The 16,411-nt window shown below is 34.4% G+C and overlaps 1 protein-coding gene across 1 annotated transcript; it reads right to left on the reverse strand.

The window, feature by feature from the left end:
- Positions 1–12,958: 12,958 nt before the first annotated feature.
- On the reverse strand, positions 12,959–16,007 carry LOC120184877 (sugar transport protein 13-like). Its single transcript, XM_039189241.1, has 5 exons — positions 15,798–16,007; positions 15,299–15,621; positions 14,220–14,344; positions 13,762–14,053; positions 12,959–13,672 (listed from the first exon to the last, which is right to left on the reverse strand). The coding sequence occupies exons 1-5, from the start codon at positions 15,931–15,933 to the stop codon at positions 12,959–12,961; spliced, it is 1,590 nt and encodes a 529-aa protein (XP_039045172.1). The 5' UTR covers positions 15,934–16,007.
- Between the last annotated feature and the right edge of the window lie 404 nt (positions 16,008–16,411).

Here is a 16,411-nt window from a genome sequence, read left to right on the forward strand (position 1 = left end):
TTTTCGCAGCAGAAATCCTTTCCACAAAAATAAGAATTCTAAACAATTTTATCTTTGAAAATGGTGACTTTTTAACTTAAAAAGCATTTGACAGAAGATTATTTCTTTGAAAAATTTTGACAATTAATTTTTTCAATATGCTCAATCTAGCTATTAAGCTTAATGTTTTGTCATTTCAAAATGAGAATCAATTCAAAGATAACATTATGCAACTTGGCTCTATGAACAAGGATATTTTTCAGGTCATGCCATTCTCCATTAATATAGGAAAGAAACCATGTGCAATAGACCTAGTACATGGGTCCAATAATAATAAGTTCAAGGGTCAGATAACGGGAAATTCATCAAAAAGGTCGATAAGACACAACCTTTTAAGTCTACCACATTCATCTCCCACCATTTTATGAGGCAATCTAAAAAAATTGCGTAGCACAAGATAGTATCAATCTGATTACTGCATTTACACATCTAATATACATGTCGGAACAAAATTTCTTTAACCAAATTTCTCCTGCAACCCTTGAACTAGTTTAGTTTTATTAATTAAGCCTCTATACTTTCACGGTACCCAAATAAACCTTATATCTCGATTTGGACTTAATTAACCCTTATTTCAAATGAAATGTTGATTTATATTAAGAGTTTTGTTTAGGCATAAATTAAAAGTTAGTGGCTTATTCAGATGCGAATTAAAGATTAAGTACTTATTTGGAAATAAGTTAAAGGTTGAGTTTATTTAGGTGTAATAAAAATATCAGGGCTCATAAAAATAAAGTGACAAAGTTCAAGGGCATATTTAGCATATTGGCCAAATAAGAATGACTTACAGTTCACGAAATCTTCCTATGTCTCCAAGGGATGATGGGATATCTCCATTTAGTTGATTGTCTTTCAAATGCCTTTAACAAAAAGAAGAGAAAAGAAAGTAGCATATCAAATGTAAGCAAAAAACTGCATCTTAATTCACACGAATTCGTTCGCCCTCTGAACATGTAATTCCAGTCCATTAATAATAAGGGCCAGGCAAGGATCACCGTTCCAATCAAGTGGAGGGTTCCGCAGACTGTTTTTGAAGTTCTCTAGAGCTCACTGCAACAAGAAATTAAGATCCTTTTCTTCTTCTTCTTTTATTAATACGAGAAAAATACAAGATAATACATGTTCAAAGATAACTCTAAACTATTTAATATTAAACGTTCATACCCTTGACATTCCTTATGTTTGAAATCGATACCTCAAAGAATAACAATAATTTCTTTATCACCGAAGTCGCTTAGTTCATGTATTGGAATCCTTTTCAAATAAACAGGGGAAGGAATGAAAAGTTCAGACAAAATAACCGCTTGTTAACCCAATATAAAATTAGAGATAAAAGGTGCCGTGCAATCAGCAACAAACAATAACATATGACCAGTTGAAGCATTTTCCAAGAGAAAAAACATCAGTTTGATTTCGGACAACAGCAGTAGAAATCGTTAGCAACATACCCTCCCTTGTATGAGGCCGTGCAGCACAACAAAAATGTACCCAGCATTGATTAAAGGGCCAATATTTGAATTGGCAGCAGGACTCTAAGTAATCTTAGTTGGACCGTGGCCATATGGTTGTGAAGACCGCAGCTCCAGCCGAAGTCACTCCCAAATTGCTTCAATACTTTACATCATTTATGCGTATGTCAAGCACTCTTGAGCTTGACCGGATTCAATCACTATTATCGGCTAAGTACAAAGCAATGTAATAAGTTTGAGTTTGGAAGTGACACAGTCGGTCATCTCAGCTTCAGGGGTTCTAATCGATCCGTCGAAGGTGCTAGTTCAAATACTTTTGAATGGGGGCAAATTCCAGAACCCAGAAACAGGTGGAGTACTGTTGCTTGCTATAACATATACATTTTCTTCACATGGCTCCTAGTATCGATCAAATTGATCGTCAGGGTATATCATCATATTCATAGCACAAAACACTCATATTCAACAATAAAGAAAGTATCTAGAGAAAAATAAAACTCCCACTTCAGACTTCAGAATTAATTTAGCCAATTTTATTTAATTCTGCCTACCATATGTTTTTGCTTTATGCTGTGCAAAAACTAAGAAAAATCATAACAATAAAAAGAGCCTGCAAAAGGAATTGCTTAGGACTTACATAATAACGGGTCCCTTGTATCCAAAACTGTGTCTAGCAACCAAACGCAAAGCATGAGGATCAAAATTCGTAGTATTGTAAAGCGAATCCCCCAAAATAAGCATCTCCAAGCTCAAAATAAACGGGTCGGGCTCCGTATACATCTTCAGAGCATCTTCAAAAACCGCTTCGTAGAACGACTGCCACCCCTTCTGATAATCCTCCGTCGTGTTCACCACCCTCCAAAACGTTCCATCCTCTATCTGATCGAAAACCGGAGACAAATGAAAACTCAATCCGTTGACTCTGCCGTAGTAGTTAATCGTCCCGACCATACCTCGCATCTCTGTAAACGCGTGCCACGTAGCAGAACTTACGGCACAGATTGTTTTGAAGAGGGAATGATCGGACGGTGGACAGAGTGAGGAACAGGTCGGGAAACGTTAGGTTCTTCGATGTACCGATGGAGATGAATTCCCCGTCGGGAAGCCATTCTCGGCCGTCGAGTACGGTTCTCGTCGTCACGCCGTAATCAATCAAATATCCTACAAACATAATTTTTAGAAAATCGTTAGAAAAGGATAAAAATGGAAATATTTGTAAAAAGGGATGGGGAGAAGATATGAATTACCACATGTATTAGTGTGACAAAATCTGGTCTTCATAATCGAATTAATCGATTAAATCAAAATTTAATTCGATTAATCGTTATGATAATTTGATGTTGAGTTGATTAATAGTTAAGAATTTTTTTTAAAATTTAATTCAATTTGAAATTAATTAATTAAATTAATTAAAAACATTGAATATATTATGTATATTAGATATATATTTGAAGTTTGAAGGTGGATTGTTACTTAAAAATCTTGTTGTTTGGAACAGAGCTTGCAGCTTATGAAGAACATCCTTGTAGGTGATTGCATGGATCAGGGAATACGTTTTGAAAGTTGTGGATTTCTAAGATGTTGAGTGTAAGATTTATTTCAGCTAAATTCTCAGGAAGTTATTGAAGCTGAACTCTCTTGGTGTTACTCTCTTGGTGTTACTAAACCCGAACATGATATGACCCAAACCGAACTGAATTCAGATCGAAGGTAATTCTAACACGAAATAACCTGATCTAAAATGACCTAACCTGAACCTGATCCAACTGACCCGATTGTCACCTCTACTCTGAAAGTCTCTAGTGGTTTGAACCGTTGCACTAGAATGTATGGTGACAATAACTACCCACTAATTGCCCCTAAGAACCTGCGCATGGAAACACATTCCAAATGATGAGCTTACGAGCTCAGTGCCTCACTAATAATTATATTATACTACATGCATCCGCTAAATGAGATAGCCAGTGGCACAAGTTTGAACATGCAAAGCTACTGATTTTAACTATTGAGTAGGCATCATGTTGTGACTGAGGGTTCTGTATCTCAAAGCTTACACCCCTCTACCTTTTTTGAGATACCCTTGGGTATCTAGGGTGAGATCCAGAGCTACATCAGAAACGTACACCCGTTAACTTACTCTATTGAGTCTTGGGGCGTTTGCACCCAGTTGGCTCCTGAAGTGCCTTGGCACTGACTTGGATATCCACTGACTGTCGTATTCTTCTAAAGAGGAACTCGGGAATCATGATTGTTTCCCAAGCATCAAACAAGGCTAATTTATGTAATCCTAATTGTTATTGTTTTTATTGTTCGGATTTTAATTATTGTTCTTACTTGAAGTCTTATTTGTTGTTATCCTAAGTATATGGGGTACCTCGAATCTGATCCCTTAATCCTTGGGTTATTTATCCAAATATGTTTATGGGTATCGATACTTGATTAAGGCAGTATCAATACCCTAGGATGAATATCGATACTCTGGTGATGGGGTATCGATACTTGACTAAGTATCGATACCAAATTTCAATTCGATGTTTTAAAAAATACCTAGTATCGATACCCCTATAGGGAGTATCAATGCTCCTGTCCAAGTATCGATACTCTTATGAATGAGTATCAATACTACCCCTTTAAAGTTGTCTATTTTTTTTTCCATAAATAGGTCTTAATACATGCTAAAACACCCAAATTATGAATATACCATGAAAATGCTTCAAGCTTATGCAACCTACCAAATCTCATCTAAATGAGCTACACATGGTATAATTGAGTTAGAAATGAGTTACTTGAGTATCTAGGTTACTGGAAGTGTCAATGGCTCAACCCAAGGTAAGATTTTCCTTCCCCTAGCTTTGGAGCTCTCTCCAACTTCTCTCACTAGACAAGAATCAAAGTAATGGTTACTAACTGAAATTTTAGGGTTAAGAAAAGTTTAAAAACACGTCTAAAGGTCTAAACTTCCTGAAAATCAGATTAAATCTCAAAGGTTTCTTAAACCCTCACAAACCTAATTTCTAAAACCATGGCCAAACCTTGTGTTTGGGAGCTTGAAATGAAGTGAGAGGTGAGAGGATGTTGATTCTTACCTTAACTTCTCCTTGCAACACTTGGAAATCTATAAAGTTATCTCTCTTAGATTGGCTTGAGGAAGAAGATGAAAAGAAGACAATGAGGCAAGAGTTGGTAAGAAAAAGAGGGAATGGGTTCAAACATGAGATCATCTATTTTTAATGGATATCAGCTTTAATTTTTGAACCATGTTCTAAATACACTCTTGATCCCCCTGGTTTTAGTTGCGAACTAAAAACACCCTTTTTATCCATTATTGGGCTCAATCCAAGCCCAATTCCACTTGTTTTTGGGGCAAGTCTTCCTACAAGCTAAAGAATTAATTCAAGGCCCATCTCGGGTTAGCCCAAAACTCCTAACCCGGGATCCGAGGCATTACAAAAAAGATATATATTTTAAGTTCAAATTCATTAAGAATCAAGACTCAACTATTTTTTAATTAAATTAGACTTATTAAACTTTTAGGATCCAATCAAATTTTAACTCAAATAAAAAAATAATATTTCTATTAAACTCAAAATAATCTAATAAAAAGAACTTGCAATAAATTTTGATTAATTCAAATATCGATCAGATTAGCTAAATTTTATTTGTTTCAACTAATATTTTAAAAAATAATATTAATTAACAATTAATAAGATTTTGATTAATTCAATTTTGACTAATTTAGTTTGATCAGTGAACGAAATAATCGATTAAACACTATGTATGTATTTATGTATTTATAAAGTTAAAATTAAATTTTATTAAATTAAATTAATAATATGATTTGAAGGTATTTATATATTTTAATTTTATAAAAAAAAATAAAATTATTATCCATCTCTTAAAACTTTCATTTGAATCAATAAAACATATTTACTTTATTTTAAAAATAATTTTATTATGAATTTAATGTTTGATTTAGTTTTTTTTATTAATCTAATGCAAGAATAAGGTAGTATTTGTTCAAAGATAATTTTTAACATTTTGACATTAAACGTTTATGTCCCTAACATACATGGTGCATTTGTGCTCGAACCTAAGACTTTAAGGAATAACAATAATTCATATATCATTAAGATTGTTTTATTCGTGCTTAATACTAATCTTATGGTTTGTTTATTTCCATGTAATTGGTTTTTCAAAAAAATATTTTTCTCATTTTTCAGTGTTTGGTTGACGAAAAACAGATAGTTAACTTAATTTATTTTACTGGTCAACATATTTTCTTTTGTATTTTTTGAAAAATGACTTACCATATGATTTTTCGTAAGTCATTTTTTGAACTTTTCACTTTAAAGCATAAACATCTGAAGAATAGATGGATGTAATTCACAGAAGAAGTATTATTGGGGCATGCCCAACCAACAAGTTGTTTTGGAAAATGAGAAAATAATTTTCAAAGTTTCTCATTTAATCTTTTTTAGAAAATGAAATTCTTGAAAAGTAAGAAGTTTCTTACCCAGTAAAGTATTTCCCACAAATTTGTAAATACTTCGGGTCATCTGTTAGTCTTTCGAGCATGATGCTTAAAATCTTCGGGTCATCTGTCACTCTTTCGACCAAGATGATAAGTCCTTAGGGCCATCCGTAAAGCCTTTGGGTATAATGTTCATATATGATTTTCGCATGAAAATGAGATAGCGATTTTCAAAGTTTCTCATTTAATGTTCTAGAAAATCAAATTTTTGAAAAGTAAGAAGTTTATTACTCAGTAAAATATTTCCCACAAATTTGTAAATCCTTCAGGTCATCTATTAGTCTTTCGAGCATGATGCATAAAACCTTCAGGTCATCTGTCAATCTTTCGAGCAATATGATAAGTCCTTAGGGCATCCGTAAAGCCTTTGGGTAGGATGTTCACATATGATTTTCGCATGAAAATGAGATAGCGATTTTCAAAGTTTCTCATTTAATGTTCTAGAAAATCAAATTTTTGAAAAGTAAGAAGTTTCTTACCTAGTAAAGTATTTCCACAAATTTGTAAATCCTTCGGGTCATCTATTACTCTTTCGAGCATGATGCTTAAAACCTTCGGGTTATCTGTCAGTCTTTCGAGCAAGATGATAAGTCTTTAGAGCCATCTATAAGACCTTCATGCATAATGTTTTTACTCTTTATTGATTTCTTAATAAAGAGTAGACAAAAACTTATTATCTTTTTATCTTTGCCCTATTCTTGTTGACACAAGAATGAGCAAAGAATGGCAACTGTCGACACTAGTATTTGTCCCGTTTTCGATACTAATTATATTTATTAATATTACTATTATTATATTATTATTATTATTATTATTATTACAAATATTACAAAATTGGAGCCCAATTACAAATAAAGACCCGAAGGCTCAAGACCTATGTAAGGCCCAGAATCAAAGAAAGCCCAGATGAATCAAACCTAATTAGGGTTTCCTCACACATCTTTAGTTGTCACAGATCACAACCGTTGGATCTGGAGAGATCCAACGGTCCAGATCCAATCTAGCAAGAATCCTAGGGTTCACCAACCTTAGGGACTATTCCGGCGCCGCCTCAAGATGATCAACTCTAACGTTTCCACGACGCCTTTGCCTCCAACAGAATGATCCAGAAGAAGCAAGGATAACCGCACACTTCATCATCTATATGGTGAGTCACCATTGTAGATCCGGTGACTCACCTAACGAACAATGTTTTAAGGGCTATAAAAAGCCTTGATTTCCCTGTAAAGAAATAAAACACAACGGTAATAACGGGAAGAGAGCAAGCAACACCAAACGAGCAGCAAACAAACCGAAAAGAGAAGAAAGGAGATGAAATCTTACCTTCTTCGAAGCCCAATCGTCGTCGGAAAAGTTGTTTTACCGAAGGTAAAATCTTAGATCTAGGTCGTTTTGAGTTTTTTTTAGGAAAAAAGGAGGGTGGTTTTGGGTTTAGGGTGTTTCGATCTACGATTTGAGCTATTTTGATTTTTTCTGGCCATGAATAGTGACCAAAATAGTAACCGACGACAGTAAATAGTGACCGACGTTGGCCGGAATAGTAATCGACCGGTGATCGGAGCTCCCTCCGGCGAGGGAGTTTAGAGAGAAGTGAGAGCTTCTCTCTCCTTAGAGAGAGAAGCAAAATGAACAAATGAGAATAATTAAGGATTTTATGCCTATTTTGGCCTATTTATACCCAAATCAAAACTACGTCGTTTTGGGGAGGGCGTGTGTGTGCAATTTCAAGATTGATAAATATCATTTTGGGGAGGGCGTGTGTGTTTTATCTTATACCAGAAGAAAAATAGTTGTTTTTTCGAGACGAGATTTAGAAAGTAACGACACTTGTTTTCGCCGAGCGAAATATCGTCTCGACACTTGTGATGAGAATTAACCATTATTTTGAATTTATTGTTTGCTTATGCGAGCTTGTTGTTTATTTTGTTCATCTAGTTCTTTTGTTGTTACAGTTTCTGCTAGTATCAATTTTATTCTCATGCTTATGGGACACATTTCAAGGAAAGAGAAAATGCACTTACATAAGCTTTTGGTTCTATGAACATAGACTTTGCACTAGGAAAGAACAATTTTCACCTCTCATGGGGAATAACATCCTTAATTGGATTTTGAGAGGTGAAATTTGTTCAAATTGCACCAGTCTAGTGATAATGAAGTACAATATTTAGAAGCCTTTAAGGGCACATAATCTGAAAAGATTACTAGGGCTAATGGTTTTCTTGACGAAATTGAGAAATGTTTCCCCAAAAACAATAAGGTTTGACATCGTTTTTACTTATTTGATGCCTATAAAGTATAGGGGTCAAGAAAATGCGAGGGAGTACATTATGGATGTGTTTCATATTACTTCAAGACTTAAGGCACTTAAGATCGAATTTTTCTAAAGAATTACTTATTATTGTGATTTCAGTTTCGCTTCTTATATAGTTTAATTAATTCAAAGAGAGAAATGAACTCTAGATGAGCTCATTTTTCATGGTGTACAAGATGAAGAAAAGTTGAAGCATAATAATTTTGAAAGTATTCATTTAAAAAGTGCATATAAAGATAAGGGCAAAAAATAAAACCAGAATGTAGTTGCTAAGGGTCTAACTCAAAAGAGACAATAATATATTATAAAGGGTTGTTCTCTTTTGTAATAAGTTAGGAAATATGAGGAGAAATTAAATTCTGAAACAGTAAGCAACTACTTTGGTTATTCTACATGATTTAGGGGTTATAAGTTTTATGATCTCATAATTAGGAATAGTTTTAAGATGAGATCTTTAATATTACTTTCGAGGATATTGAGTTTGGAGGGAGAATTGGATTATAAATCAATTCCCATTATCACATTTGATGATATTCATGTGTTTATACTTGTTGTTAATTAAGAAGTGAATCTAGAATCTTAATAAAGTTATTTTTGAACAACTCTCCATTTAAGATGAAAAATCATTTCAGAAAAACAAACTCAACAAACTCAGAGAACAAGTATCATTAAGAAGATCCACGAAATGAGAGAAATAATATTTAGATTATTATGTTGTATTTCTCCAAGAAATAAGGATGACAGTAAAATGATAGAGGATGATCTAATCAACTTTCATCATATCATAAAAGTTCAGACTCTCATAAGTGATTAATGTCATGGAAGAAGAGTATAAGTTCTATACAAGATAATAAAGTTCAAGAACTTGTCTCATTACCTGAAGGTGCAAAATTAACTGGTTGTAAATGGATATTTAAAACCAAAATAGATGAAAAAAGTGATGTTGAAAGGTAGAAGGCATGTTTTGTATCTAAATGATACACTCATGAAGAAGACATTAATTTTATAGAGACTTTCTCTTTGGTTTCATTGAAAGACTTTTTTAGGATAATCATGATACTTGTTGTTCATATTTGATCTTAAGTTACATAAGTTGGATTTCAAAATTGTGTTTCTCAATGGTAATATTGATGAGATGATTTATACAATGCAATTAGAAAAATTGTATCTAATGATGCAAAATTAATGATATGAAAATTAGATAAATCAATTTATGAGTTTAAGTATGACTCTTGTTAATTGTATAATAAATTTTACCAAGTGATTATCTCGTTTTGTTTTGAGATGAATTTAGTTGACAATTGTATATATTATAAGTTCAGTGATAGTAAACCAAATGATACCCCTTATAGCTAAAGGAAACAAGTTTAGTCTTGATCAGTGCCCTAAGGATGATTTTGAAACTAAGGAAATGTAAAAAGGTTCATTATGCTTCAAAATAAATAAAGAATTTAATGTATACTCAAGCTTATACACATTCAGACATAGCATATGATTTTAGGATATTAAGCATATATTTAACCAATTTGGGTATGGATCGTTGGATAACAGCCAAATTGATTCATACAATACATTTAAGAACAAAATGTTACATGCTCAAATATCGGAGGTCCAGTAAATAAGAGATCATTAGGTCTATGGACTCCGATTTATTAGAATATGGATGCAAAATTTTGTCACATGAACTGCTAATTATGGATTGATAAGAAAGACCACTTGAGTTATTTTGTGCCAACTAAGTTGCAGTCCTTTATTCCATATATAATAGAAATATCTTAAGTCTAAGTATGTAGACATTATGTTTCTTGTTATTAAAGAAAATTCAGAGTGATTATGTGTTTATAGAGGTACAAACTTATACTTGCGTATTTACTAAAGAACTATCAATCAAGGTCTTTCATGAGCACACTACTCATGTGGGTGTAATATCATTTAAGGATATTCAGTTTTTGTGGGAGTTTGTAATATTAGTGCTCGTTTGTTATAGACAAAATTTCAGTTACTTCAGTTTAAGGATATTTATGTTAAAGTTATTTTATGCAGAAATAAAGTTTATTTTGGTTTATCCACTTCGATTTTAGTAAAATTTGATCTCACTAATGTTTAAAGAGGACCAATTGGAAATAGACATGAGCGGTTTACATTACATGTAATTTTCATGCTACGCTTCATGATTGATCTCTGTCATTTGATTGTCTTTGTATACATGACAATTGATGGGTCTAATCATGATTGATATGGCAAAGAACGCTTTGATCATATATGGATATAGTTGATGGATGAGATTTTTACATAATACCTATTACATGATAACAAGTTTTAAGCTCATAAGGTTATACATTTATCAGGAAATATATGTTGCCTAAGTGGGAGATTGATGGATTAAAATCCATAATTATGGGAACAATATCTGATTCTTAAATCAGCTATATAAAGGGGTTATGGTCCCTAAGAAATAAATACTTTCGTGTTTACTCTTATCACCGTTAGAGAGTTTATGCCTAAGGGAATTGCATCTTCTTGGAAGATCACAACCTAAGAAAGATTCAAAGATTTCAACCAATCAATTAATTCAGGTACGCTTCTACTAATCTAGTATTTATTTTATTCTTGATGATTTGATATGATTAGATCATGGTTGATTTCATATTTATTATGATTAGGTTCTAACACTAGTTGGATGTTGTGTCGATGCTATGTGACTCAGACATGTCCTGAGTGCTCTAGACGAGTAGACTAGCCGAGTAAAGTACCGACACTTTATGACCCAGCCGATGTTTAGGGAGATATTGATGCTATGTGACCTAAGTCTTCCTTAAGTGTTGAAGTAAGTAAAGAGGGATGTGAGTTCTACGAGGCTAAGTGACCCCAAACTACAACATGATACTTACTTGTATTGTTCTAGTGTTTGCCATTGTTCATGACATTAAATGTAACATGCTTATATGTTGAATGCATGCAATAAAGTAGGGTTATTTATGTGGCATTGAGCTTGTGAGCTCAGCGTATGAAATGTGTTTCCGTGCGTAGGTCCTTCGCTGCCAGTTTCGAGGAGCACATCATCGATTCAGAGCTTTCTAGACTTGATTACCATCAAAGTATGTCTCGAGTATTTAGTGGGCATGTAAAGACCCTTAATTGTATTTGAGTCATAAACTTTGTATTTTGTTTTATTGAACGTATTTTTGGAGACTTTTTTGGGAGCTCCCCCATAACTGATATACTTATATTTTGTTAATGTATGGTATTCGGATGTTATCATTTCTCACTTGATAAAGATGCTTTAAAAAATGGTTAGCCAGTCACGTGGTTCCATGTGACATCATAGTCCATCGACTTTCGGGTCGGATCAGATTAGGGTGTTACAGTTAAGCAATCCGAAAGACGGATATAAAAAAAATCTAGCGTATCCTTGGAAACAGAGACAGATTAAAAGCCTAAAGGAGTATGGGAAGATGTTCTTACCAACCATTTGAGCTATGGAGGCTTGAAGAAGGAAATAAGAAGACTAATAAAGAAGATGGAGAAGAAAGACTATTCGACCATAAAAGCCACACACAAACTTGGTATAAAACCCTAAATATCATCATTGAATTTTAACAACGGTCTAATTTACTTTTGGTCCTTCGCAATTTACCTTTTATGCAAAAATCCCCTTTTATACCTTTTTGGGCTTTATTCACAACCAGTTAAACCCACACTTGGCCCAATATCTTTAATTACAAACTCCACGAGACCACATACCTCTTGGATAAACTCGAAACTATCAGTCTGGAATTTGAGGTGGAAAAATATGAGGACTAATGTGTAAGAACATCAATCCTAAAATAAGATGCATATGATAGAATGCGTATATGACATGGTAATGCATGATATGCAACACATAGTAATCAAAATAAAGATTGGCGTGAATGATATAGGTAATATAAGCATACAAAGCATGAAATAAGTAGAAATGTGTAAGGTAAGTAAAAGTTCCCTCTTCTTTCGTCTTTGTGAGAGAAGATGAACGAGCGAAGAACAAAAGTAGAGCTTGAGCAGGATCACATCACTTTTAATAATATTATTTTTAAAATTGAAATAAATTAGCTATTTATTGACTTCATGCATTTTTATTGAATTAAGATAAAAAATAAATTATAAATTACTTGTTGATGTTAAAACATCGATTAACATTTTTTATCTATATCAAATGAGTTTGTTTAAGTGATAAGCAGCTTGATATCATTTAAGTAGGTTTTAAATTTGATCTTTTTTATATAAAAAAATTCTCGTTAAAAACTCACATATAATAATCAAACATGTCAATCTCGATTAATTAGGATAAATCCTTAAGTAATCGGGAGGAAAAAGACATTTTTTGTCTATCAATGTGAGCAAACTCAGCGAAGTGAATAGGGAAAGTTCACAAAGATACTTGCAAGATCTTTTAATTTGAGCTGAAAACTACATTTTCTGCCAAATATTAAAGGACATATAGCTCAAGTTCACAAAGATTGATTATTTTCATGGCAACCATTATACATCAAATATAAAATGACATTAATTTCATATGGCATATAAGATACAAATATGTCTATTTTCTATCTGCTTAGAATCATGTCCAACTTACAACTGTGAAGTTGGGTCAAAAACATTAGCATGCCCATTTTTCTTTTCAAAACCACCTTTGGTAACCTCTTCTCCATCATATTCATCATTCATGAACCTCTTCCAAAACCAGTGCTGCTTCCACACCCTCTCCGTCATCTCCTCGATCGGGATGTTCTTTGTCTCCGGGATTAGGAACAACGTAAAGATCGACATGACCACAACCCAACCGGAGAAGAACAAGAAGATTCCATACTTGAAATGGCAAAGCATTGATAGGAAAGCCTGGGCTATGACGAAGGTGAAGAGCAAGTTGACACAAACAGTCACACTCTGCCCCGCCGATCGGGTCTCGAGTGGGAATGTTTCACTAGGTATCAGCCAACCGAGAGGACCCCAAGACCACGCGAAGGCCGACACGAATGTACACACCATAACGACTACGAATGTTGCGAAACCTTTGTGGAGATCGTCGGAGTGATCCTTGACCTTGAGTCCGAGAATTATAGCTATGATTACTTGGGAGAAAAACATCTGCACACCGGCTTCAAGTAGAAGCACACGCCGGCCTACTTTGTCGACCGAGTAAATCGATATGACCGTAGACAGAACATTGACAGCGCCGGTGATAACAGCGGAGTAAAGTGCAGCATCATTGCCGAATCCCAATGTGTCGAACAAGACCGGGGCATAAAACATGATCGCATTGATACCGGTACATTGTTGGAAGATCTGTTCCATGTAGACACATCAATTAAAATTCACTCATTTTTATGACCCGACGCGACTCGAAACGACATTATTGATCATTATGTTATTACCTGCAAGGCGATTGCGATGACGAGCTGGGGTCGGTTCCTACGTTGAAGGAGATTCCTGAAAGGGTGTTTCACTTGTTTAGCCAGACGACTCGCCTCGACGAGCTCCAGGAACTCAGGGTCGATGTTATCGGTGCCACGAATCTTCCGGAGCACGGCCTTTCCTTGTTCGTGACGACCTCGCTCGATGAGACTGTTGGGACTATCGACGACCAGGAGGGCTCCAACGGTTAGGAGAAGTGCTGGGATGCCGGCCAAACCTAATGATAGCCGCCAACCCCATCCACCTTTGATTCTGTCGTTGCAAAGCAAAGCAATGAATGATTGTGAGATTAGTAGAAATGAAAGAATTATTCACACTACAAGGATTAATGCATTTAAGTTGGGTTTAATTAACTGTTAATCAAACATTAAACACGTAATTAAAGAGTAAAAGAGAGAGAAAAAAACAAGAGATTTACTTAGCAGTGCCGTAGTTGACAAGATTAGCAAAGAGAATTCCAATAGTGACGTTAAGTTGGAACAATATATTTAACCCTCCACGAATCCTCGTAGGTGCTATCTCCGACAGGAACAAGGGCACTGCCTGTATTTCATAAATGACAAACTATATTATATCTCCTGAACAAAATTCAAAGTCTGACCATTAAATTCAAAATCTGACCATTAAATTTATCTAGCATGTCGGCCTACTAAAAATCATGATGACTCCACTGTTGACACACACATTAAAAACTATTATATATACTACCAATCGATACTGAAAATGAAATGAATTGATCAAATCATAAAACGTGAATCGTTAACGAATCTCGAATTAGACTTATTTTTATCAACGTGTTTATATTTAGATTTAGGGTGTAAGATTTGTTTTGAATGTAAAGATTTAATATTAAGATACACATAATTTTCTAAACTAAAACTTCCGTAATCTATGTTTAAAATGAAATTAAACCAATGGGGAGCAAAAGAGTGTCACACAACTCACCATCGCATGTGTAAAACGTCAAACCTAATAAATATTAATTTTTGAAGTTTGAAAAGTTAGTGGAAAAAGACAACGATTTGGGTTGTGACTAATGCTTAAAGTAATATATTTAAAGTTGAAGGATTGATTGATTAAATTAATTAATCAAATCAAATGTCAGAAGATTTAGCAGTAAAGTTCGTGGAAACGTAAACGAGCTAGATGACGTGGGTGCTAAAGGGATAATTTAAGTGTTCTTATTACCATGCACAACTGAAATTAGTAGCCTTGAAAGGGAACCCTAATGGATGACCAACTGTTTTGAAAAATATAAATTAATTAATTAATTGAATGGTGTTTTTTGAAGGCTATCTCACCTAGATGGACACGTGATCAGTGGATAGATTTTGAAACTGACATAGAAATAATAAATATTTAAAACAGAAAATTTTAAAAGACTTAATTTGACTAACATTAAAACTAATAAGGACTTAATTGGTAATTATCTTCCACGCCTTAATTAGTACGTTCCATGAACTAGTGTATCGAATCTAAGTGCTTTATCGATGTTACCTGATTAGCGAAACCGACACCGCAGCCAAGCAATATCCTGCCGATAATGAGCATGGCGAGGTCTTGAGCGGCGGCGTTAAGGACAACACCGGCGATGAAAAAGAAACCTGCGATCAACATGGTGAGGCGGCGACCGAGCTTCCTGGTAGTGTAGGAGGCGAAAAAAGTGGCCGTTAAGCCTGCCAAATAAAGCGACGAAGTGAACAGCTGCAGGCCTTGGTTATCGTATTTGCAGTAATTCCCTTCGGTTCCTGGGTTTCTGGTCCTATGATAAACCGCCGGGAAGAATTTTTCCAGGAAGTCCGGCATGGACGTTACGCCACCTGCATCAAAACGAATTAATTAATTTATTTTACAAAATAAAACAATTATTATTATTATCATCTCCATGTTTTCTGACGAGTGACACTGAATTTTTTTTTAATATTTTATTGTTGAATGGCCTAATTACATAATACTAATAGTTTCTCATGAACCACGAAACGGAGGAATGAATTACCGGAAACACCGATGTCGTAACCGAACATGAGGCCGCCGGTGGCGGCCATTATACAAGAAATGATGACGATCGGAGTGATCTTTGCCTCGAACTCCACCCCCGCCGGTGGAACCGATGAGAATCCACCCGCCGGCATAGCTTCTATCTGAATATATATCACCTGAAAAAACGAAGCTAAATATCTGTCTCTTCTTCTTCTCCTCTATAAAATTGAAGTGGAATATGCAAAGAAGGAAGCAAGGGAGGGCTTATATAGAAGTGGAGAGTGTAAAGCTCGAAACACCTGCAAATTGGATGACGTAGTGGGTTACAACCGTCAGGATCTTTACACGTATTTCTTGACTTGTATCTGTTTTTCTTTATATATATTCTTTCCACGGCTGGTTAGTCAACCGACGGCATTTCTCAAACGTCACCACAGTTCCTAGCAAACAAAGATTTTAAAAAAAGTATAATCGTACTTAGGGATAAAAATTCTATCCGAATCAGATGAGTTTTAACATAATTCGACTTGATAGGGTTATTTAAAAAAATTTAGGCCGAACCATGTTTAAAGTAAAAGAAATTTAGTCGACTTGATATGGAATAATAGTATAATTTTCTTTTATAAAGTT

The sequence above is a fragment of the Hibiscus syriacus genome, unplaced genomic scaffold (assembly GCF_006381635.1).
Source record: "Hibiscus syriacus cultivar Baekdansim isolate YM2019G1 unplaced genomic scaffold, ASM638163v2 tig00112960_pilon, whole genome shotgun sequence".
Taxonomy (NCBI): Eukaryota; Viridiplantae; Streptophyta; class Magnoliopsida; order Malvales; family Malvaceae; genus Hibiscus; species Hibiscus syriacus.